This window comes from Mugil cephalus, chromosome 14, assembly GCF_022458985.1.
Source record: "Mugil cephalus isolate CIBA_MC_2020 chromosome 14, CIBA_Mcephalus_1.1, whole genome shotgun sequence".
Classification (NCBI taxonomy): domain Eukaryota; kingdom Metazoa; phylum Chordata; class Actinopteri; order Mugiliformes; family Mugilidae; genus Mugil; species Mugil cephalus.
Window position 1 is genome coordinate 4944907 of NC_061783.1, and position 24888 is coordinate 4969794.

A 24888-nucleotide genomic window follows, 5' to 3' on the forward strand; every position below is an offset into this window, starting at 1 on the left:
ACAGTACACGTGCCTTAGGTTTGATTTCCCTTGCAATAAGACTGGGACAGGGGAGGGGAGATGCCTTTGACTCTGCAAACAATTTATGAGTGGGGGTAAATTAAGGAGTTATTATATTTTCATCAAATGATCGGATAAATATCTGAGCCCATGTGTGAACATCTGAATCTATAGTTGAATCTGTGCACCCCTTACTGGAGAGACAATGGTACGAACCTCTGAGCATCAGGTAAAGCACATCTTAGCGAAGAATCACACAGGAGGTTATCCCGCAGTGCCTTCAAAATAAAAGAATGCACACGTCTAGAAAATAAACAGACGCAAATATTTCCACCTACCACCACTACTAAAATGCAGCGATGTATTGTGTGTTAGTAATGTGTGTATATTGTCATCACCACTGCACAATGAGAGCGTCGGGGGACAAAGATAAGACAAAGATAATGATGGCATATACAATTCATTTCACAGAACTCTGTTAGTTAATTTATTCTGAAATACCATGTTATGTTTGATGCCATATTTTCATTGCTGCATTTCACTTCATTTATTTACATCCCTTTTTTCTATTTATCCCACGCTAATGTCCAAGTTTTCTGGAATGTTCTACTTCTTCACATGGACCTTATCGCAGAATTCGGCGGAATTTCGTCCGAAATTTCAACGAAAGTCAGTCGCTGTTGAAAGCGAAGCACAAAATATTGTTGATCGGGAGCCACTCTGTTGAGAACTGATTATTCTGTGCCTAAGATCTACCGGGCAAATCAAATAGTTTGAACTGCCTTTGAGCGGCAATCTATAACATCTGTGCACTGAGGAGTTTCATTTGGTTAACACCAGCGTAGGCTCCGTAGGACCCTTTACTCCAACTAGTTGTTCACAGCTCTTACTCTGAAGCAACACTGCCTTTTTTCCCTGTATCAACCTCGCTAAGTGCGTGCGTCTTGACGCTCCTCCCTGTTGCCGCTGAGCGCGCACTGAGGCGCTCGGGTGTCCGTGCGGTGCTTGCGCTCCGTCAGTCCAGTATGCCGCGGGTCCGGCGGCGTCAGCTGTAATGAAGCGGGGTGATGTGCCGCATCGGGCGAACTTCGTGACACGGCGCACTTTCTTTTCTTCGTCCTCGCGGGAGATGGTCGCTGGCGGCTAGTTCCAACTTCGGACACCTTTGGGTTTTGTTTTTTTTTGTTTTTCCTTCCTCGGCGAAGCGCACTGAAATCAGTTGGTGAGTGTCCGTCGTTGCGCACATATACCGTCACCTGTTCTGCTCCACAGGTAGAATAGCGGGCTGGATTTTGCTGCTGTGCGCCAACGCGCCGACAAAAACCCTCCAAAAAGAAGAAGCTGCTGCTGGCTGGCTGCAACAGATTATAAGAGGTGCAGGGGGGGAAATCAATGAGGCATGCTGGAGCCATTATCTGCACTGAAACTCACATAATACATATAAAAAATATAACAATAAGAGCAACACGAGCTTAAAAAGCAAATCCTGCCAGCAGCAGTCATATCGTGGCATCAGCTGCAGCCCTGTTTAGATTTAACAGCTACTTCTAGTAAATGTTGACAGCAGGCCCACCGTGGACTCCAGCAGCTTTACCTGTCACCTGCATGGAAGCTTAAGGCAGTGTGTGAATCAGCTGTTCCCATGGAAATGCCACCCAACAGAGAGCTTTATGGCATCTGGATTCTTAAAAGATGTATTAACCGTGACCTTCAAATGATGAGGAAAAACTACTTTTTACGAGGTCAGGTTTTAAAATGCTAAAAATTAACCAGGAGAAGCTACCTTTTATATTGTAATATATAACAGGACTGGAGATGTAAAAGTGGATAACAAAAGCACAGAACTCTGCATTCCCATGTGACCCTGCATGACAAAAGACGATAATGAAAATAATATTTTAGAAGACCAACCGGTACATATACTAATTATCGTAAATCCTTGAATCTACCAAACCCTTAGCTTTCCTCTTCTTGTCCTAATTCTCTGCACTGCATCTGTTCACATTCATGCGAGTGCCAGTTCCACGTGTGTGCAAAGGCCCTTGAACGAGCCTCGGCCTTTATGCTTTGGTGAATGTGGTGCTAAAAATATTCCCACCACCCCCCCCAAAAAAAGCTCCGAATCTAAACCCCCCTGCTAGGATGTCTGTTTGCCTTAATGTGGTCTTGTCATCTTGTATGAGCTCTTCAGTGAATCATAGCTGTGATGCACAGTGTCAGGTAGGGGAAATGAAGTCTGGGTCTGCTGGGGTGCCTAAAGTTCCTCCTATTTTTGGCCATGCGTTAATTACATCTCCGTGAGGTCATGTTTGACATCAGTCTCAGTTCTGGGCCTGGGCTCATGGTTCGCTGATGTGTTTTTCTCCCTCCGTGATGCAGTGATCTCCTGTCAGTCAAATATATAGGCAGTGCTTGCTGAATTTTCCCCTTTTCTGTCTTTGTGTCTCGTTTCTGTTCACCCTCATTGTCACTGCTGATGACATCTTCTGGGTTCTTCTGGGAGCTGGGATCCTGAAAAGCACCATTTTCTCTTCCTGACAAAAATACCTACTATAAAACCTAAGAGAAAACTGGTAGCAGCTATATAGGTTTACTTGCTATCTGAGTGATATATAATATGAAAGTACTTCATTGGATATATAATATAGAAAATAAATCATCCTACAAAAAAAGTAGTAAGTGAGTAATAAGTTGATCATTAATATAATAGAGATGTATCTTATTTATGTATTGGTAAGTAAAGGACTGGAGGTTCTTCAAATGCAGGTATTTTACAATGCAATAGGGAGCAGTGTTTCGACAGATCACAGTCAGTTGTAGTCATATTTAAATTCCTCTGGTTAATATTTTGTAACATTAAGCGTTCCGTCAACCCCTGGGTGAATCATCTTACTTCTTCTACGTTGTTCTTCCTCATCCTGCTCGTTCTTAGAAATCAGGCGTTGTGTCACTGTGTGTTAACACAGATGATGGCAGACAAATGATAGAAAACAGAGCAGGTGGGAGGAGAGCACGCTGCGCGATGCCGAGTCCCAGAGGTGCCAGACGTGGCTGGATGCTCAGTTCTTTATCACTAACCTCCTGAGTAGCACCTGGATCTCTTACAGGAAACAAAGGCCACTATTGTAATCAGTAAACCGGTTACTGCCTTACCCATAAATTCAGTTTAATCTCCAATGGCCTCTGCTGCTGAGCAGCTTATCCCCTATCTATCACCCTCCCTCAGTGACGGGCCAAGGAGGACACCTCAACAGTGTGTGTATTTAAGTTGTTTATTCCGAAGCTGTTGGTGTTGAACACCCATATTTCAAATCAGAAATTCTCAAATTAGAACCTGAAAAATACTTGTCTGATCAGTCACCAAACAACAACAACTTTGATGTATTATTAATCACATAAGTCACTAGTCATGCAACAATGCCACCATTAGCATTAGCAAGTAGCTAATGCATCAGCCGTACAGAAGGTGGTCATTTATGAAGCTTAATGCTCAGTGCTTTTATTATGTAGCTTTGCTTCATTAGAGCTGGTTTATCTGTTCGATTGTTCTCGCAGACTCGATTCATTTACCGCGTTCAGCTAACGGATGACACAGAGGTTAACTACAACTATTAAACTGCACCTTGCAAATATATCGTTTGTGATTAGTCCACAAATGGGAAAATAACAGCAATGATGTTGTTGTTGATGATTGATTATTAATCTAAGTCTTGTTTCATGCAATATTGGCATCATACCACGCTGCAATAGATTCGAAAAAGATTCACAATTATCTTGTTCACGATTGATATTAACATCGTGAGAGATCTGTTCACAAGTGACAAGCTCTAAATACAGGTATGAATGTGCCCATGATACACTGAAATGAAAAACATTAAGATCAACATTACACGATTACGACGATTACACCCTGTGTGGAAGTTGCATCTTTATGAACAATTAATAATCCCCTTTGAGAGAGTAAGATAAAACCCCAATTCAGTCTTTTTATGAGGTTGTGACCGATACTTTGAGACAGTTTTTTTAGTCGGTGACGCCCTTCTTCTCAGTAAAGCCCATCATCCAGGCTGCAAACTCAGAGTCTTTGAGAGGAAAAGTGGAGGAACACTTTGTTGTTTTGAACCAGCTTTTTTTTTATTTTTTTTTTTTTATTATTTTTTTTTATTTTAGCACATCCTCTGCCTTGCCATGCAATTTTCTATTGAAGGACAGAAAAGTGTTCCCCACTTTTTGGGCCAGAAATGTGTCTCTCTGCAGCAAGATAAATGACAGCCAAGTGTTGCCTGTCACTTACAATTTTACCACGAGGCGCTGAATCCAATTCTCATTGATTGTGAGCCTTTCTGCTTTGCTGATGGAAATAGTAATTTGCCTGGGCTAAATGTTAGTCATTCGTTATTCTTCTGCACTGACCAGTGACCTATAAGAGAGTAGTCCAAGCTGCCGCTTCTGTAGAGCCTTGTGACCTATGGCTGCCTGCCATTTGGCCAGTGATACTTTTATCTTTTTGCCATTAAAACGTGTCAGTCACTCCCTTCCCCACCTGGCCGTAGAGCACCTACGAGATATTGGACACATGCTGCAGAAATGTTGAAGACTGAGAATGATAATAGGAACAGAGGTGACCCTTTTCCTCTAAGAGATTGTGTTAGACTGCTCTGACCTCAACATCTCTGTGCCCATTTTCTCAGCAGCCTTCCACCATGAGAGGCTGTAGGGTGGCAGCATGACTCAATAGACTTCCAGCTCAGCATGCTACTGTCCAGCTCATGGAAAAGAACTGCGGTTTGTCAATGTCATCGCTCCTGCTGCCAGCCTCTCCATACTGATTAGATGGGAAGGGGAACGGTAGATGAGATGGGATGGTTCCTCCGCGAAGACAAAGACTTGATTGTTATTCTCAAGGCATCCGTCCAAACCACAGATCAGTGACCTTTTCAGTGTATCAAACCATACAAAAGGGTCAGCTGCTTCGTTTTCCTCCGCAATTACCATGTGGAATTCCCTCTGCCCTAGAAACGAGCGTGGCTTCTCAGAAGAGCTTGTCAGCCATCAGCAGCCTGAAGAGCTCATTCTGCTGCTGATCGGCAACTGAAGAGCCTACAAGAGGGTGAGAGGTGTAATTGCTATTTGAATTGTGTTTCAGTAAGCAGCAAAAGGCAGGGCTTGTGTTGAAGATTTCTCTCCATGGCTTCACCAGGCAACTTTGCGCATTCGCTCATAGCGATGATGAACCTACAGAGAGATGAAGCTACAGCTTCGATGGAGCTATGTTCAGTCCACTCTCTACTCTCTTGTATTTTGCTTTTGCTTTTTTTCTTGAGGGCCACTGTACAGTATCGTTGTGGAGCATATATCAACCAGAAACCCATGCACATTTGCCAAGAGAACAAAAAGCAGAGCTAATAGAAGGTGAATATTGGGCTTAGAGTTATCATGTAGCCAGAAAGAAGACCCCAAATGAATGATAATGTGGCCAAAAAAAAAAAAAATCTGTCATGGTAGGTTAAAAGCAGAATTAATCAGTGGGCTAAGTATGCAAATTTCGAACTTGTCCACTTGGTTCGTGCTGGACAAGGTTGAACCTGAAGTACAGATGGAAAGAGGCAATATGGTCATTCTGTACAAAATGGATTCTGAGATAGTGTTTTCCCACATAATAGTTATAAATGCAGACAAATGTTGACCCACAAACGGCAGTTACAGTTAGTATTTAGCTGATAAAAGAGTCTGATATGGTGGAAACCAAAACTGAGCTACAGGGAGAATGTTGGACCTACTGTACATTTACAAGATGTGGGCAGAAAAACAAACACCTCTGCTAGGTGTGCTGGGTATACGAGTTTGAAAACATAATCCCAAGATAATTTGTAATGTACATTTATGGACCAAGAGATCAATCATTTAGTTAATGAATCAAGGCAACAATCGTCATGTTCATGCCCAATGAAAGCATATTCAGTCTAATGTTTGACCTCTTTCTGTGGACAGAGAGGTGACCTTTCATCATGCTTGGCCAACATCACAATCTCTTCTTGTTCAGCCTCTCTGGCTCCTTTTGCCTTGAATTGGGTCAGTGAAATGACATCAGATTGGACTGCCTCCTGGACACCTCTCCATAGAGATATTCCATACTAATTGCGTGGGCAGAGACAGAACACGCTGATGCAAATATATAGCCACATAGCTTTTTACTGCCTCTGGATTGTACCAGACTGTTATGTAACATTAGGTTATGTGGACCTTTTCTACCACAATCACGTCCACCTCACTCTTGCGACTGGTCAGCTGTACAAAGCGTCCTCCTTCTCTTTTCTTCTCAGTAATACACAGCTATTTGCGATGCTTTTTTGTGACCAGCCTTGTGCAATGCTACGAGTGCTTATCCGGGGAGACTGGCACAAAATGTGAATCGATGTGAATCATTGTCGTTGTATTCAAACTATATAAAGCTTTGCACTTAGCCTTCTGGTTTGGTGAATTCCTTCATGTTGTACTAAAAAGTTTGGACAGATTCTCCTGTATTTTAGCACTTTGTCCTATCTAGTCTTGGAAAACCATGTAGCTTTCCAAGAGAATCTAAAGGAAATATTTGGGAATTGTCCTTCTCTGTCTGATTTGAACCTCCGTAAGTGTTGGAAATTTTCAGGGATGGATGGAGGAGCGCAAATCCCCGGTTTCTACTTGAACAGATGAAATCCTCTTCTGTTGCATCTCCTCTTTTATCCCCACTGCTGAGAGCAGCTTTAATCAGAAACACAATCCCAACACAAGAGCTTGACAATTCTGCCAACGCAGGGTGGCAGAGTGTGTGTTTGTGTTGGCTTTAGAGAATTGTGTGTGTGCGTGTGTTCGCCGATGCCCCACTTGCCAGCGTTGTCGTCTGTGAGTGCCAGAGGCCTGCTGGTGGTGGCCAGCGTGCCGGAACAGCACGTGCAGCTGCAGCCGCCCGCTCCGCACGGCCGTTGACGCGATGGTCTACTTCAGAGAGCACCCGAGGTGGAGGACGGCCTTGGTTACACTCTTCAAAACAACAGGCTTTGTGCTGAAATATTGATGTGACGGCAGCGCACACTGTCCTACCCGTGTCACACATGCATTGGGCATGTGTGACTCGCATAGATTTAGATTTATCCTCCTGGCCTAACTGCTGCTACTACTACTTCCACCTGATGGAGTCTCCTGAAAGCTGCTACTACTTGATGCGGATTGAATCCGTGCTGGCACAAGAATCTTGCCAAGATTTTGATGAAACATTTGTTTGTTTTGTTTTGTTTTTGTTTTTTCAATCATTTATCATGCAAGGAATTCTGCTGCTTCTATATTGTCAAAATGTACCCCTTTCACATCAGACTGTGTTGGACTGTATAGACAAAATTAGGGAAAAGAAGACATCTTCTTGGATTGCAATATCACTTTAGGTCATAGGTCTTCAACAGAGGGTCCGCGACCCTTAGCAGGTACTGCAGGGACGGTTGGTAGGTAACCCTAACCCCCTAACCCTAACCCCTAACCCCATAAATTTTTTTCAAATACACAATCCAACATATTTTAGTTTGGCCCTTCTCTCATTCTGCGATACAGGAGTTGTCTCAACAGCGCACCGTTTCACCCAGAATGCCACACCAGACCTGTCAATCTAAGCCTCCTGTACGCAGTAGACCCCACCCTTGGTGCTGCTGAGCCAATCAGGAGGCCAAATATTGCACACTGGCTCTGCCAGGTTCCCCGCAATTGTCCGAAAGCCTGTTCAGTCCCCAGGTGAAATACAGAAGCACTCTGCAATATTAGCAGATGAGAAAGGTTAGGGTTAGGGTTAGCACTTTATAAATAGCACTAAATCGAGTTTAATATAGAACACATTTCGTAGATAGGGGGTCCCTACTTAATCTCTCATCAGTCTGGGGGTCATTGGCCTGAAAAACGTTGAAGAACCTTGCTTTAGTTGTCCCTGCTGACAGATAAGGCTAGGGTTAGGATATCCAGTCTGCACACAGTATATAAACATTTCTCACTTTACTTTTTCTCACTACTTTACTAATCCGTGCTCAGTAATCCATTCCCTCCGTTTGTTAATCTGTTCCCATGGATTTACCTGACCTCGTGGGTTCTGAGTAATATTGGGAACAAGAAACTTTTCCTTCGGTACCGCTGTTACCCCTGTGTTGGAGGAACATTCAGTCAGGATTTATGTGATTTGAAGTGATGACTGAACTGATATTTAAACCAGCAGTCTTATATAAAAGTCTGTTAAATCGCTGTCCATCACTGAATTAATTAACACAGCGGTGACTGAGCCCACTGATGGGAGTATATTCATGTATTTTAATTATAATGAACTGAGTTTCTGTCTAGTCATTCTTGGAAAAAATGTTTTAAGGTACTGCCAGCATATTCTCTATAAACATAATCGATGGATTCAGAAATTGCTGTTAATGCAATCTGGATATTTCCTACTGCGGAAGTTTCACATTAAAACGCAAGTTGACTAAAGTACTCGAAGTACTCACAGAAAATACAATGCATTCATGAGAGAGCTCACCAGTTAGTGCTGTTGTTCGTCAGTAATGTGTCAACAAAATATTTTCGGATAGCATGTTAGTTTGAAATGTTTCGATGAGCAGCCAAACAAGTAGGAGCAACCACAGTGAGCTGTTAGATGAAGAGCTGCAGGTGACTGCAGACCTTGAGCACTCTTGCCGAGCACAGGAAGACGTTATGTAACTCACATTCACTGACTATTATGTATAACCAGTGAAACTGCTTCGATATGTCAAATCTGTGAGCTATACCTTTAAAGGACTGTGACCAAACTAAAGGTAAGATGGGAAACTTCACCCACCAATCCATGCTCGCTTTAACTAATTAGACAAAGAATGAAGATCAGTAGCAAAACTGGTGTCACGTTTGCAGTCACACACAGGCAAATATAGGATTCTGTAGGCTTGGGACAATATATTGTATGAAGCTAATTGGGAAGGGTATTTGTGTATGGTCAAGATTAGTCGATAATCAGAGCTGACTCACAACAGTTCGTACGACTCCCAAAACAATCTGTTCTTGTTCAACATGTTCTCTTTCTCAGTTCATCCCGGTAGCCCTTGCCAGCGCTGCCAGCCAGCCATTTTTTACAGCTTTCTGTCAAGTGTGCTAATTGCTGTAAATAACCGGGTGCTCTGTTGTTGTGATTGACCCTTATGAAAAGCCGCTCAATCTGTCTCATATTTGGCAACGTGGAGGCCACTTTCTCTGCCTCGTTTTGTATAATGCCATGTTGTTGTCATTGCACATTAAATGCAGTTAATTACGCCATTAAGTGCTATTGGAAGGACCGCGACGTGAGGTGCTCTTTGGACTTGTGTGCCAGACTACAATGTAGCTGAATGCTATCATTGGGAGCTTATAACCTCCTGTTGTGGATAGTTCCTGAAACTTTACAGAGACTTAAAGATAATGATAAGCCTCGGTTTGTTAGGATTCTAAAAAAGTTTAGACAAGAACTGATCTTGGCTAAGCTTGCTACACATGTAAAGCTTTCCAACCGAGTACAGCACCTACATAAGTCATAAAATATTACACCATGCTAGGCCATCTAGAGGCCATAGTTTAACTAGCTAACAAGAAAATCAATGCAAACTTACGTAAAACAAGAAGTTGAAGCCATTGAGACAATTTTTTCCTGAAGAAAAGCCCCCATACCATACAATTCCACAGTTTCTGCAAATCTCAGAAAATGCATCCCAGCTCATAAGCTAGGGATATCCCCATCATTTATTATTATTATTTTTTTTTTTTGATTGACCGATGACCCGTCACGACTGGTCTGATGTGAAGCTTATGTTTAAACAGCGTCAGGTTTTAATTCAGTTATAATTTCGGAGAATGTGGTTTGTGGTGCTGAATTACACATCTGTGTTTTAGGCAAATGCAGAATAACATAACTGCCACAAAGCTAAGATTTACTGTACCTAAAGAATGGGAAGTGGGCGTAAATATAAAAATGTCATTAAAGTACTAATCCTTTTAATGATTTCGGGATTATTACTACAGCAAACCATTGTCTGCAGCAGTCACAAAAGATTCATACACATTCACGCATGCACGTATGTCTTCATTGTTTTAGCCAGTCGTATGCCACCATCACTCTCTAGCTCTTTTGGAAAAGGTCAAGGTAAAGAAAACAAACTCGACAACACCAGGGCACCACTTGAAGAGCTCTGGCGTGTGGAAAAATACAAAGTTTGAACGACCTGTCATAACTAGTTTATAGTTGCTGAGCTAGGAGCAGACAGCCGCTATGACTGAGGTCAGCTGAGTGACTCCCCATGAACTGGATTCACATCCAGACAGGTACCCATGTTAAATGAACCCTAAAGGTAATAATATATTGATAATAAAAATATTAAAGAAACACCCATTGATTGCATATTTTGAGAAGAGTGTTATTGAGTGGCTGCTCTCACAAATAACAAAGAAAGAATCTCTATATGCCCACACTTGTAGCATCAGACCCTGACGATTTGTCTCTCAAAAGATTCACCCCACGGCAAATTATCTACAAAGTAAAACCCTGCTCCGAAGCATTTTATATTGTCTGGCTTCTGAGACGTGAAAGCAGGCAGCCGTAGCGAGAAGAAGGGCCACGCGGATCAGCAGAAAAGACGGGAAGATCCACCCGGGATGTTTGCGAGATCTGAAGGGAGGCTGTGATCACGCTGTCTCATTAGATCAGTCTCACCTCTTTCTCTCTCTCTCTGTCGCCCTTTACTGCTGATGCTGCCGCTGCTGCTCAGGAAAGGGAAAAAAGACAGCTTTTCTGAAAACCAACTAACGACATCAGATTCGTGCTTCACCTTCCAGCTCCAGTGCATATGTATGACCTTCTGTCGACTTGTGAATGTGAATGTGCAGAGCCACGCGGGATGGTTTTGCGCTGCGTGCGATCCTATGATATTCCACATTATTTTCTATAGCTGATAAATTTCAGCAGGAACATTAAATTCCTCCGCGCCACATATTTGCCTTTAGTTTCTATAGTGCTTCTGTATTCCTTTCATTCATAATGTTGTAGCAAGTAATATTGATAGGATAAAATAACCAAACGCATCTGTGTGAGTGGAAGAAAAAAATAACACAACAAAACAAAAGAAATGCAGTAGAAGCCAGTCTGCTTCCTCCTTGGCTCCCCTCCTCCACTATATAGCTGCCTTCATAACAATCGTGCAGTTTCCATGGCAGCTAGAGCACGTTAAGCTTTAGGATAACAGTGAAAAAGTGGGAAGAAGGACGGGGAATAATCGCAGGGTATAACGGACTAAAAATAGAGAGGGACTTTAATCCCAGGCATTATTTATTCATCTAAAACTTCTCATGTCTGTGCCGGCTGTGTAAACATTGTTTCCTCTGCAGCTCCTCATCGGTGGCATTTTCTAAGTCTTGACGAGTGTAGGGGAGGGGGCGTACAGATGCTCAGCACGGACATATAGGGCTCGGATTTGGTGTGGCGAGGGAAGCTGCTGCTGGATTTAATCTGCCACTAGTCCTACTTTCTTATGGAGCTCGAGAGGGTGCACAGCAGCGCGCAGAACTATTGCCCCGTCGGTTAAAAACATCCACGCCGTCCACAAACGAACAGAAAATGCGATCACGTTTAATTGAATCATAGCACCGCTTTGCTCCGTGTGAAGGAGCCGCAGTCTGTGCGGGGTCCGTGGCTGTCACACGGTGAGTGTTGGACTGATGAGAAAACAAAATAGAGGTCAGCCTCAGGCAGCGCTGGGCTTGGGGAACCGATCTCTATCAGCGTCTCTTGTTTGGAGACAAGAGCGCTTTGACAGATAGGGGTTTTTAGAGGCGAGCAGTGGAGATCATGCCGCTGAAGTGATGCTGCCACGCTTATATGTGGTGCTCAGTGGGAAACCGTGACAATGTACGTTTATTCAAGTACAGATTTGACGGCTCCTTCATCTCAAATGTGAGGATTTGCTGATTGTCTGTAATAATTTTATCCGTCTCTCTGTTTGCGGACAAGATAAGCAGTTCTCAGTACTGTCGACAAACAAAAGAACTCCTCTTTATAAATAATAAATCACGATATTAATCCGTAATGAAATAAACAGTTGCCTTTGCAGTTTGTGCCATCTTATCCTACTTTGCTTCTAGAAGATAATAAATCTATTTTTTTCTTGAGTTTGCAGAGAACAAGACAACAAAAATGACTTCCTGTCTGCCGCTTGTGCAAAAAAGACACTGTATGCTAACGTGTTAGCTATAACTTGATAACATGTCTCAGTGTTTACAGGTTGTCGTCTCCACGTGGGGCCAAAAATGTGAAAAGAATGCACAGAGAAGGCACTATAAATCAAGAGTATTGTTTTTGATACAACGTTTTATTATTATTTATAGTTGTTCAAGCAGTTTCATTTACATTCTTACATTCTTTCATTCATATTCTTGGATATTTAAGAACTGGCATGAAAATAACAACATTATACGAACACAACAGCACTATAATTTGTAGATGATCTGGATTCATGTGGTCTCTTTATTAGAAATAATTCTTTGTTTAACCTGTGGGAAGTGAGAAATGAGTTTGGCAGATACCTCAGCTGACATCAGCTTACTGCACATGTGTGAGTGCAAAACGCCTGGCAACAAGTAACAAAAGCTAATTTAGAATGGGTGTCACAATAAATTGAAGAAAAAGATATGTGTATCAAGATAGTAAAATTGGAATCAGCCCACGTATCAGCCAAACACTCAAATGTCTGCATCACTGTCTGCCTTTTGGAGGCTAACATATGGAGGACCATATCTGCCATATTAAAAATAAATATGAAGAATAAAAACACTCATTTGGCATTTACCAAAATATTATAATACAAAACTTATATATTATAATATATTATTATAATAAATGATTTACATAAGACAGAAGAACCAGTCAGAGTATTGCACATTTAAGAGTACTTTTTATTTCATAAAATTTTATTTTCATATTTTTTAATTTTAACAGTTTTTCACAAAGAACATTGGTTATGAGCGCACGCATGCTGATACTGATTGAGTGAGTTTTACAAAACCGGTGTCTGTCAATTATCCTACATGCACGCCTCATATATAGTGGAGTGGAAAATGTGGCACATTTTTGATCTGATTCACTCAGATCACTCAGATTGAATCCACTGGTGTCACCATCTAAACCTCAAGCTGAATAAGTGACTACAAGAAACTAGCTGCCTTTCCTGTGTGAAAGCACACTGTTCCATTTTTTATAACAATGAATTCAGGTGACTTTGTGACTCGAACATTGGAGGTTTCCTGACCCATATAGGGAGCGGGATCCTCAGCACATGTTACATTTATGACTTAATGATACATTATTATATAACAGAGATGACGTTTTTCAAACATCATCTTTCAAGCATCTGAAACATATTTAAACTGACCCACATATATTGTTCCTGATCTCTGTATTAATAATGTTCACATCTTTTGTGTCAAACTCACTGCAACACAACGCTTTCCCTGTCGAAACACTTAACAAATGGAAACACAAATGACTGTGTGTATTGAAAGAGGTGCTGCAGTGATGAACGTAATCATCACACGGGCTTCGTGCAGCGTTCCTCTGTCTTCCAGATCACTGTTTTGGAGTTTGCGCTATAACACCTTCACTGCTTTGGTTCACACTCACTGCCTTCGCCAGCGTTCTTCTGAGCAGCGGCAGGCGGTTGTTTTCAGAGACCGCCTGCTCAACACCACGCTGAAGGTGGACAGAGCTAACAATTAGCTCGGGAACAGCATTTAACAGCTGAGTTTATTTTCCCTTCAGTGTGTTGGGAACAAAACAACCAAAATGACTTGATGGTTGCACGTACATCTAATCGTTAACTATATGCTAACAGACCTATAGCTATAAGCTTGTGTATTTTTTAATTGTTCACAGTTTGTTGCTTTCATGAGGGGCCAAAAACATTAGAAATGACTGACTATGAATCCAGAGTACTGCTCCATAACGTCTGAACAACGTCTTAAATTCTTCAACAGCTTGACAACTATTGGAGGGTAAAATTATATATAATTATAGCCTCATATTATATATATATAATAATAATTAATTACATTATTAATTATTATAAGTTGATCTCTGAATAGGAGACACTTGGGAGACTATCAGAAATACAATATCTCCTTATTCCCATCACCAGTACAGTTATATTAGAACAAAAATGTTAAAAAACAATAATTATTATTATATGAATTAAAAATAAAAATGATGTTGGCCAATTTCTGCTGAAAAATGGAAAACTCAAAAAAAAAAAAAAAAGATTCTGTTTCCAGGTTGCAACAAGTCGGTGATATAAATGTAGGAAATCAATTTATCCTGTCACCACTTCCTGATATTGATTGTTTAGTGGCGTTAAACAATGGGAAAAGAAAGAATTCCTGGACATGTGTCTTGAAAAGAAGAAATGGCCTAAAGAGACCGGCAAGAAACACCTTTGGATTTGCATAAGCCATTGAATTGAATTGTCACCTGACATCTTTAGTAGTGGTGCTGTTGAAAATTACGAATCTCTTCTTTCTTGACTCAAAATTTCCTACATTGTCTGCAGTGTGGTTGAGACAGGTGTCAGGTTTTGCCAACCATTTACGAACTTGGTGAAAGGAAGGTTCTTTGACCACCCACTGAGCTTTACTTTATAAATTTCAAGGCTTCCCAAGCGGAGTCTGAAATGTGACAAATAGCCGCAGTGCGAATCAGTAGCTCTAAAAGTCGAAACTTCAGAGTCTCTTATGCCTTGGGTGTATCTTGAATCAAGGAGTGGATGCAGTTTCTGAAAGGTCTCCAGTCATGTTTTACAAGCTGGGTAGCATTTCTCAGTCTCAGGGAAACATTTCCTCTCCAGGATCTTGAATGGATTTTGGTTTTGACATTTCCACCATTCATCAGAAAGAACAATATTTCAGCGCTGTTTGCCTGGATGCACAAAGTCTGAGATATCGAGCTCTCAGTTTTCTTTCACTTGCTCTGCCTCTGCCACTAAAAGCCTCTGTTCATAGTCAGCGGAAAGTCGCTGCTAAGAGATGCTTTCTATCTGAGGTCCTTAAACTTTCATTTCCATTTAGAACAGCATCGCTTCTTCTGAAAAGACATGGAAGCCGTGTTTGAGTGTTCTGTTAAATACATAGAAAAAGGCTTGTTTGTTTTTCATCTGCACATATCCGACTGGCAAGATGTGAGAGGATAATTTTAGCGGCATGATTATTTACACAGTGGCCCTACAAGCTAGAGGACGTTTCATGAAATACTGTATAATTTGTTGAGAAATTACAGAGGTCGCTGTGTTTAGAAATAGCCCAAAGTGACAGTGTACAGCATTAATGAGCTCCTATTTAATTGCAGAGCGGTGACAGGTTCACAGTTTTAAAGAAAAGAGGAATGAAAGATTTTTTTGTGCTCTTTCTTTAACTCGGCATCTTTGGATCTCATTAATAAACCACCTTTGGCCGGCCAGTTTTACCGTTGGAAGACTTTTGCAGCGCAACCGTGTTGCATAACATACCTGCGGCTTGTTTCTCTGTTTGACTGAGCTGCAGTGGACATCAGATTATCTAGGTCAATTTTCCTGACAGGATAATCCTATCTAAATGATTGTTGGATTACCAGTTAAAATAGACCTGTTGACATGATGGGTCAGTGCCAGTGTAACGTTTAATCCAGCAGCTTAAGAAAAGTTACCAGATGTTCTAATTAAGAATAGACTAATAGCGGTTTTACAAGGCTGCTAATGACACTGATACTTCTGGATCAAAGCCATTGAAAGACAGTGTTTGTGCACTGATGCAGCCTGTTACAGTTTACAAAGCTGACATACCTGTGTATACGTATGTAACATGTGGCATCTCGACTGGCACAGCAGCGATAAGGGTTTGTTTTTAATATTTAAAAAATATGAAAAAATGTCTAAACAAACCAACAGTTTCCAGTTTACCAGTGAGTTACTAGTTTGAGTTCGCCAAAGTAACATACATCAGTGAAAATGAGTTGCTCAGCTTGACCTGTCAGCCAGACTGAAGGTGGAAGGAAGGTAGCACTTCCAACTGCTCGGCCTCAATAGGCTCCTATTATTGGACGTTCAGTTGAACTCTGACCACTGACCCACCAGGACAAACAGTTGCCCTGTCATGTGGGGCCCACGAGGGTAGTTTTGGAACAATGCTCTGGATTCCCTGAACGCCTACAGCAAAGTCTCACTGAAGGGGCCAGTTTAGTTCTGTAGTGTCACGTCAAAGACCTGACAGTGGACACTGTAAGCTTGTCCGTGGAGTCACACAGAGAAAGACATTCTACACTTGACCGGCGGGTGGTGGAGGGTGTCGAGTTTGGTGATCGAAGGATCTCGTCTGTATGAAGCGGCTGGGATCAAGATCAGCACCTCCAAGTCTGAGGCCATGGTCTTCAGTCGGAAAAGGGTGGAACACAAACCTCTGTATTTCTATACAGCATTTCCAAAAAATGGGCCAATGAAATGAAAGTACTAAAAGAAGAGAGTGAAGGAATATCTATAGAATATAATGACAGCCACACTTGCATGTGAGTCGTGTTATCCTGACACTGTTCCAAAGAGCTTCTTGTGTTGCTATGTCTCTTGCAGGCCTCAAGTGCCTCCATAAATGTTCAGTTGATAGAATAGAAGTCACATCCGGTCAATATACTGTTGCCAACTCATGGTATATCGAAAAAATCAAAGCTAAAACATAGACAGCTTGAGTTTTCTTGAACACACCTCTCATCCAGAGGGGTTGTTTCAGTTCTACATAACAGGAAGGGAGTTTAGGTTCTTATTGGAAAAGTTACCTATAGGGAGGTGGGATAAAGACCCAACAAACCCTGCTGCCTTAGTTTTTGGACAGATAACAGTCAGCAGTCATTAGTCTTTTTAGGTCTTTTTAGGTTTGAAACTTGTTCGTCAATGCTTTGAGGTGCGTCTGTCCTGCTGCCATATGAGTCCTCCACAAAGATGCAAACCAGATTGTGCACAATGTCTCTGAACAACGGAGAGCTTCTCTTCTTCTTCTTGGTCAGGGTGGAGTCGATTCAGTGCTGGTGGCCAGAGTAGTTAACAGTCTTAAATATTCCCAGCTCGTCTCAATGTGGGTTTGACACCATTCATCTCTTTATGTACACCCTTCTGTTCTCCTCACATCTCCAACCCGGATCCATTAGTATATCGGAGTTTTTGCGTCATCCACTACGAAATTCTGTTAATGCCTAAGGCCACCCTGAACGTTTGGCCTCATTTACCATCCTGACGGGTAGCTTAGAGACGCTGCTCATTCTCTGAGGCCACCTCAAGGAGACGACTCAGGAAAATATGACCTTTTGCACAAAGACGTTCACGTGGCCAATGCTACAAAAGGTTTCACTGCTAACGTACAGATGCAGAAATATTCTTTTACATGGGAATTCATCTGTTCAGATTAGCTATTCAGCTTGATCTCTGTGGAGTTGTATACCCCACTGCAGGATGATTAGTCAACTAAGATTTCAAAGCGAAATATCAACTGAGGAAAATAGATAAGGGAGCAAAGATTTCAATTGAATCTTAATTACATTCAGAATATAGAATTATTAAGAATTAATAAAATGTATACAAATAATAAAATAAATGCAGTATATCCTCACAGCCCACCAGTCAGTTTTTTAATTGCCCATGCTATTGCTTGACTACTGTCATGGCAATACAGTTTTAAATCAAAATATGGATATACTGCCATATAACATGAGGTGGTCTTATGAGTTAATGCAGAACATTATGCGAGTCTTTTAAACAAACCGCGCACAACCTGCCATTTCATTATGTTGACATTTCATTAGCCCTAGCAACCTTTCCCTACTATCTCAGTTGTCAGCATGTGATTATGTTAAAGGGCTGGAAGAAATGCTGTATGTTTATCTTCTCTGAATTATTAATCGCTCATATGAGCACAGTGGCTATGCTACAGAAGCGCTTGAGGCTAACAGATGGTCATCCCGTGGCTGTCTTCCTGGTGTATCCTTGACTATACACCTGCAAGTACACATTAACTAACATGTCATTCCTTTGTAGAAAGAGAGCGATGGGAAAATGGGATTTTTAGTACACAGAATGGTATTGTCGTTTAAAAGGCAGCGATTCAACAAAAGGGGTTGACTGGGAAGGGAAAGTGATACAGCAAGAGAATAGATTCCAGTCCCGCGTTTACCTGCCCGTCGTGCTTTTTCTGTTACCGTTGCCATGGCAACAGTGACTTGCTGTATTTGTGTGGGTGCTGCGCTTGTGTGTGTGTGTGTGTGTGTGGGTGTGTGTGTGTGTGTGTGTGTGTGTGCGCGCGTGTGCTTGTGGTGAGTGTGTGAGACAAGGGATGTAATTCTGCCTGTCACCAGTGTAGCCCAGAGCTGACTCCCCAGCTGCTGGTTGCCATGAGACCAGACAGATACATCCTCCGCTTCAGTGATAACTCTTTTCTCTTGATGCTGGAATCACTAAACGGATTAGGTACATTTTATCTTCGCAGAAATACAAAGACAGATGTCCATTGTTGGGCTCAGTGTAACTCAAAATTCAGCACTGACCATTTCAAAAATAATTTAATCGAAATTGTGTCTGCAAGCATGAACCTAAGGAAGAGTTACAGACTATTGGGATCATTTAGAAATATATTTAGAGTTGATATAAAATATAATTGGAGTAATGTATTATGAGTTTCCTCATACAGCATGACAAAAAACACAGGCTAATTTGAGAATTTCAGGAAAAGACCATGAACATCCTTTACTTTATATACCATTATGTTTATTGTACATCAAGGTAGCCATTAGCCAGAGCTACCCAACTAGCTACAGTATTCAACAATCCAGTATAGTAGGGGACATTAAAAACAACAAAGAAGTAAACAAATGTTAAATTAGCTCAGTGTTTCCTTGCATGCTTCTCGTTTTACTACCAATTAGTTTTCTCTTGCACACCAACAGGACAAAATAGCTAAACCCTTGTTGATAGCTATGGTGTTTCAAATCCTACTGGTAAACAATAGCTAGCTAACAAACAAGCAAAGATAACAAACGTTTGTCCATTTACAACAATGAACAAATAAAAAGGTGATGGAACAAGGAAATCTTGATCGCTCAGATGATGTATATGACTGCGTTAGTGTTTCTTTTTTTCACCAGATAAAGCCCACCCAAATTATTGGCCCGGTAGATCTTAAGAACATTATCAGTTCTCAACTAAGCTATTCCAAACTATTGATTTTAAAGGCAAATCACATTTCATTATGTAATTCTGTCTTGTCTTTATTAACCTCATATATTTCCATTCAGTGTTTTATTTCGCCCTTTACCCTTAGTTATCTAACTCATGAATAGACTCCTTAGGAAGAGATTGCTTTCTGATAAACCAAGCAAATAACGCAGAGATACTTAAGAGTTAATGATTATTTATCCAACATCACAGATGATCTTTAGACTGAGGTGCAACCATTTAATTGTGTTTGTGTTGACAATGAATTTATGTAATGTGATGAAACAATGAGCTCTCTTTGACTTTGACTGGGAAGCTTTCATAGGTAGCAAACCAGTGGTTCTTACTAGTGTGGAACTGCTAACAAAGTGTCTTTTTTTCTTACTGTTTTTGATGTACATTTTTTTAAGGTAGATAAAAATGTAACATCGAACTCTCTCCTGCCTTTTATTGCAAAGGAGTTTTGAGATGACGGAAGTTGTGGAGCCAGTGTTGGATTTTGCCTCCTCTGGGCGCTCGGGCAGAAGAAATGCCCTGCCCGACATCCTGGGCTCCCCAGCAGGCGTAAACCCTGACGACCTGCCTCTTAAACTGGCTGAGCTGTCCCTCAAAGGTAAAGTACCCTACGTATTTTTTACAATATTTCCATGAAGACCATCAAGTTTTTTGGTTCTCTTCTACATTTCGAAATACTAGCATGTGAAGCACTTCATTTGGTTCTTGTGAAATAACCTAATATAACATGGGCACAACTCCCAATTAAACAAAAGACTACTTAAACTGTTGTTATTATTATTAGTGACATTGGCCATGATATTTGGTACTCCTGTGTCAAGATTGGTCCATTTAATGTTAGTCAGACATGGCCCCAGGACAAAGTAGACTGTCCAGCTTTGGTCTAGGCTTATCAATTAGGGAATGGTTATTTTCATTCCAGAGCCATTCATCACCCGTGAAAATGTTCAGACGGCTGAGCATTTTTGGTTGCGTTATGCCGCCATACCATACATGGTGAAGCAAATGATCTCTTAGACCTGCAGCGGTCTTCAATGTTTTTCAGGTCAAGGACCCCCAAACTGATGGAGAGCTTAAGTAGGAACCCCCTACCTACTATATGTGTTCAGTGTTAAACTCAGTCTAGTACAGTTTGTAAATATACACTATTATTATCATTTTGCATTCAGTATTAAGCTATTCAAATAATATTTTTTATTTCCAACATGCGCAACAATAGTCTGGCCGAGCAACTGCGTTGAACAATTGGCTCTCAGCCAATTGTGGGGGAACCTGACAGAGCCAGCGTGTAATATGCAGCCTCTTGATTGGCTCAGCAGTTTTAAGGGCTTAGATTGACAGGTCTAGCGTGGCACCTGTGTGAAACGGTGCTCTGTTGAGACAGCTCTTGTATCGCTGAATGAGTGAAGTTCTGACCGAAAGATAACGTATTCTGCCTCCATTTATCCCTTTACTAAAATATGTTGGATTTGTGTTAATATGTATTTAAAGAAATTTAAAAAAGTTGTGGGGAAAAATAAAAAATATATATATAAAAAATGTCTAATCAACCAAAGACCCTCTTGAAGACCTGTCCGAGTGTATTAAATACAATTCTGGCTCTGCTAACATAGCAATCTTTAACTCAATAAATTTGCGTGCTTTCTGTTTCGTGCCTGTTTAATGTTTAGTTGTCAGTTAACTTATATTGTTTTATTGTACTGTGTCAAGGTAAGTGCAAAGGGGCTAAAGTAGGCGTGTGCCCAATTCCGCAATTCCGGACACTAGTAATTTTTCCACAGTGCCACATGCATAGAAAATACAATACAGTCAGTGTTTTCACACTTTTCACACACCTGAAAGCAAAAAAAATGGCAGTCTATGTCATGTTTGGTCATGTATTGGTCAACTGTAGCTTTGGAAAGAGCGTTTTCTTTGGCCCATGAAAGTTATTTTTGGTTCTGTGTGCAGATGGTCCAGGAGGGGCCCAGTCACCTACGGCAGAGGAGCCTCCAGCTCCGCCGGAGAGCTCAGAGGGGACCGAGGGATCGTAGAGACTTGTTTATTTACCTCCCCCGGAGACCTGCAGAGATAACCTTAGAAATGGGATGAAGAACGAGACAGAGGACGACCTGTGGGAAAATGATTGATGATCTGTGGAGAGTCAGTCTGTTTGCGAAGCAGCTGAGCCAAGGAGTGACAGACCGAGTCTCAGAGGACGGGAACCAGGTGCTTGGGACTGTTTGGTACTAAGCACCATCTGAAAACAGACTGTGTGTGTGTGTGTGTGTGTGTGTGTGTGTGTGTGTGTGTGTGTGTTTGTGCATCGGCGACTTATATGCTCACTGCGGACACTACACTCAGAATCAAAGGGACCGTAAGAGATTGTATACTGTACACTACTATTTTTGTATGATTTATTTAAAGAAAATCATTTTAAGTCAAACTGTAATGTACCATTTCCTTGCATTTCCTGATTTCTGTTTTATAGTGATGTGTGTAGTTTTACGTTGACAGCCATAAGAGTTTTACAGCAGCCAGTAGTAGATTGAAGCTTTTTAATCTGACGTAAGAAAACTGGAAACTTTTTGTGTTGTCTTTCTCATTTATGCTTTTACACTAAATGTGCAAATGTACAGTTTTTACCCCTCATTACTAGACTGTTTTCATCCTAATGACCAGGGATTCAATCCACTTTTTTAAGGTGGTGATGAGGAATCCATCCTGTGTGGAATCCATATCTTGAGACATTCCTTTAGAGAATAGTGTCACACTGCCAATAACGTACCCACTTGTGCTTCATTGTAATACTGAGAAAAGTACATGATTTTCTTTTGTCTTTTGCTTAAGGCTGCTTTTAAAATTTCCCAACATCTATAAATGTGCCTCATGGCAGTTAACAACCAAAATTGCGTTCTTTCTAATTTTGGGCTACGGATCGTAGTTCTCCGAAGAAAAGGTTCGGCTTTGTGTCCACAGGTTTTTTTTTTTTTTTTTTCTCATATGTTTGCCGCCTGGGCACAGGAGGAAAGCATCGAGCAACGGCACCGCCGCCGTAGTGCGTTTAGAGTTCTGAAAACGGCAGCACGCTCCCAATATGCCTCGCCGCACGGAGAAAAGTCTGTTCACACTCATCAACACATAAGCTGAGCCGTGAACGGGACGCGGAATAGAGGGCGAGAAGCAACAGCGAGAGTCGACACTTTGTCAGTTATCCACTCACTGCTACTGTACTGTACATACTGTATTGTAGTATAACCCATTTGTGTTTCATACATGCTGCCTGTATGATTACCAGACTGTATTCGCATACTGTACCCACAAGGAAATGATGTTCTGTAATTGTCTCTATTTGACGACGTGTTGCCAGTGGCCGTGTCTTTTTGTGGATGTGTTTTACAAATGCAAAAAGGAAAGCCTGGTGCTGTGCTGCCCAGCCTCTGTTTCTGATGCTGTATTACTACTAATACTAATGACAAAGTGTCCATGGTCTATCTGAAGCTGTATGACGAAGACATTTTTTTAGAGGTTGACGAATCAGAGGTGTGTTTTCTAGTGTCCCGATCTCTTAAGTGGTGCATATATTTTACTTAGCTGGATTGAATCCTTTATGTTGATTCTATCTGGTGGTGAAAGTTGCCATATTAAACTCACAAGCTTTACATATACCATGGTGTGTGGAATGGTTTCCTTCAACAACACACAACTAATTAATAGAAAGCTTGAGTCCATCATCAACACTATGTAAAGGCGTCTTGACCACAGATATTATTGAAGGACATACATCCCTTTATCTCGTAAGACCATACCTTCGTTTCTATTCCTGTCTCTGAAGTTGTTGCTAAAGTTAGCATGAGCTAATCAGCTAACGCCCAACAACAAACTGTTTTACTGTGCTGGTGCATTCCCCTGCAGAGGAGCCTCATGTATACTTGAAGTCTTGTGTAATCTCAGTCAGCCATATTGATTTTTCTTACATGCTTTTGTTGGAGCATCCAAGGAAGGGCAGTAGCTCTCTCCCAGAAAGGGACGTAGGCAGCAGTAGTTTATGTGGATTTAAAGCTGCAGGTGATGAAACAACCTGTTGAAGAGGGCTAAAATCAGAGGCATATAGGCATATAAATCTGAACAATCTGTGCTGTTACTTGAGCTAAAACACTCCCAGATACCTAGATCATTATTGTAATTCACTGTTGGGATTATTTTAACTTGAAAAGGGGTGTGGCATGGGGAAGTATTGTATATGGGATATTGTCTAGCTCTAATTTAGCTGGGAATGGTAGAAGTGTCACTGCAAATAAGGGGCATGGATGACACCTAACATAGTTTCCCACGCTGCACTTAAACTGTGATGTTGAGAAATCTAAATAAAGTCTTGACATACGGAGATGAGATTTTTGCAGGGCACATTGCTACCCAGTAGGAAAACCAATACTATGTTTGGCGAACCCCGCCATAACGGCCAATAATGTCAATATCCAACAAGCAATAAAAAAAAAAAAAAACTACAACTTCAACCCCAGTTTGTGCTTCACTGGGTACAACTGGGGATATCATAATGGTGGCGGCTGCTGGTTAATTCTTTTCTTCTTTTAAGGGCTACGTCTGATTACAGCCGCCGTCCCCGAAGACACTTGGAATGCTGTTAGCTTTTAACATCATCTGAAGGGTAGACCAAGAGCATGCAAGGATCATCTGAAGGCTGCACAAGGCAAGACACGCGCTCATTGTTTTGCTTCCAGTGTGGCCGCGCTTTCACACAGCGTGGCTCTGTTGCATAATGCAGCAGTTCCTCTGGGCGTGCAGCAGATGGAGACATTCACTGCATTATCATTCACCCCACATCACGCTTTGACACCCAGGGAAGAATTTTCTTTGTTGTGTCTGGTACAAAGAAGATGGCTGAAATAGACCCTTTTTGCATCAGTTTTGGAATAAGTGCCATGCACTATATACGCGTAGGGTTGCTAAAACCATGGGTTAAAGGTTTTGCTTCGATCGCACATCTTCCAGTTTCAAAGCCAGCGAGGAGTTTGACTTGGACACACCCAGTGTTGCCTCGATGTTTGGAGAGCAGAGGCTGATTAGAACAAAAAGATTTGAATTAGCTTCGGTTTCTTCAGTCCAGGGGCTGCTCTAACCTGTGGAGGTGGACAATGAATGAATGAAGGGCGTGTGTGTGTGTTTACTGTGTGTGCTCATGTCTGGCTGTGTCCCATCATCCCTGCTGACCGGAGATGAGAACAACACACCCATGAATACACCCAAGGGCTCTTTGTCTCTGCAGACAGAACCACAGTAAAGCACTTCTGTGTCGTATGTTGTGTTTGGTAGCTGCTGTAGTCCATGGATTATGTAAGGCAGATGTGATTGATTAAATACACCACACATGGTTCATTAATAAATCAGTCTTGCTTCATCGATTTGTAACATATTGTTTTTTGCTAAAATGTGCCCATTTGCCTCCTCGTCCTCCTCCATTCTCAGGCATCATCTTCTCCTCTGAGATAGCTCCCTCGCCCAGACTGCTGCTACGTAACTTGTTGCTAGGGTAACCTAGCCTTGAGAGAAGCCCGGACCATATTTCATTGTATGTAATTGTACA

At 41.6% G+C, this 24888-nt stretch overlaps 1 protein-coding gene across 1 annotated transcript; it reads left to right on the forward strand.

Moving 5' to 3' along the window:
* The first annotated feature begins 942 nt into the window (after nucleotides 1-942).
* pkib (protein kinase (cAMP-dependent, catalytic) inhibitor beta) lies at nucleotides 943-22951 on the forward strand. The gene is made up of 3 exons (XM_047604167.1): nucleotides 943-1222; nucleotides 19748-19902; nucleotides 21255-22951. The coding sequence occupies exons 2-3, from the start codon at nucleotides 19758-19760 to the stop codon at nucleotides 21335-21337; spliced, it is 228 nt and encodes a 75-aa protein (XP_047460123.1). The 5' UTR covers nucleotides 943-1222; nucleotides 19748-19757; the 3' UTR covers nucleotides 21338-22951.
* The last annotated feature ends 1937 nt before the right edge of the window (nucleotides 22952-24888 follow it).

Excerpts from the sequence above, each read along its gene's own strand:
- pkib (XM_047604167.1), top strand. The coding sequence starts at position 19,758 with ATGACGGAAGTTGTGGAGCCAGTGTTGGATTTTGCCTCCTCTGGGCGC. Across the intron at positions 19,903-21,254 it reads GGCTGAGCTGTCCCTCAAAG|ATGGTCCAGGAGGGGCCCAG; the intron begins GTAAAGTACCCT and ends TTCTGTGTGCAG.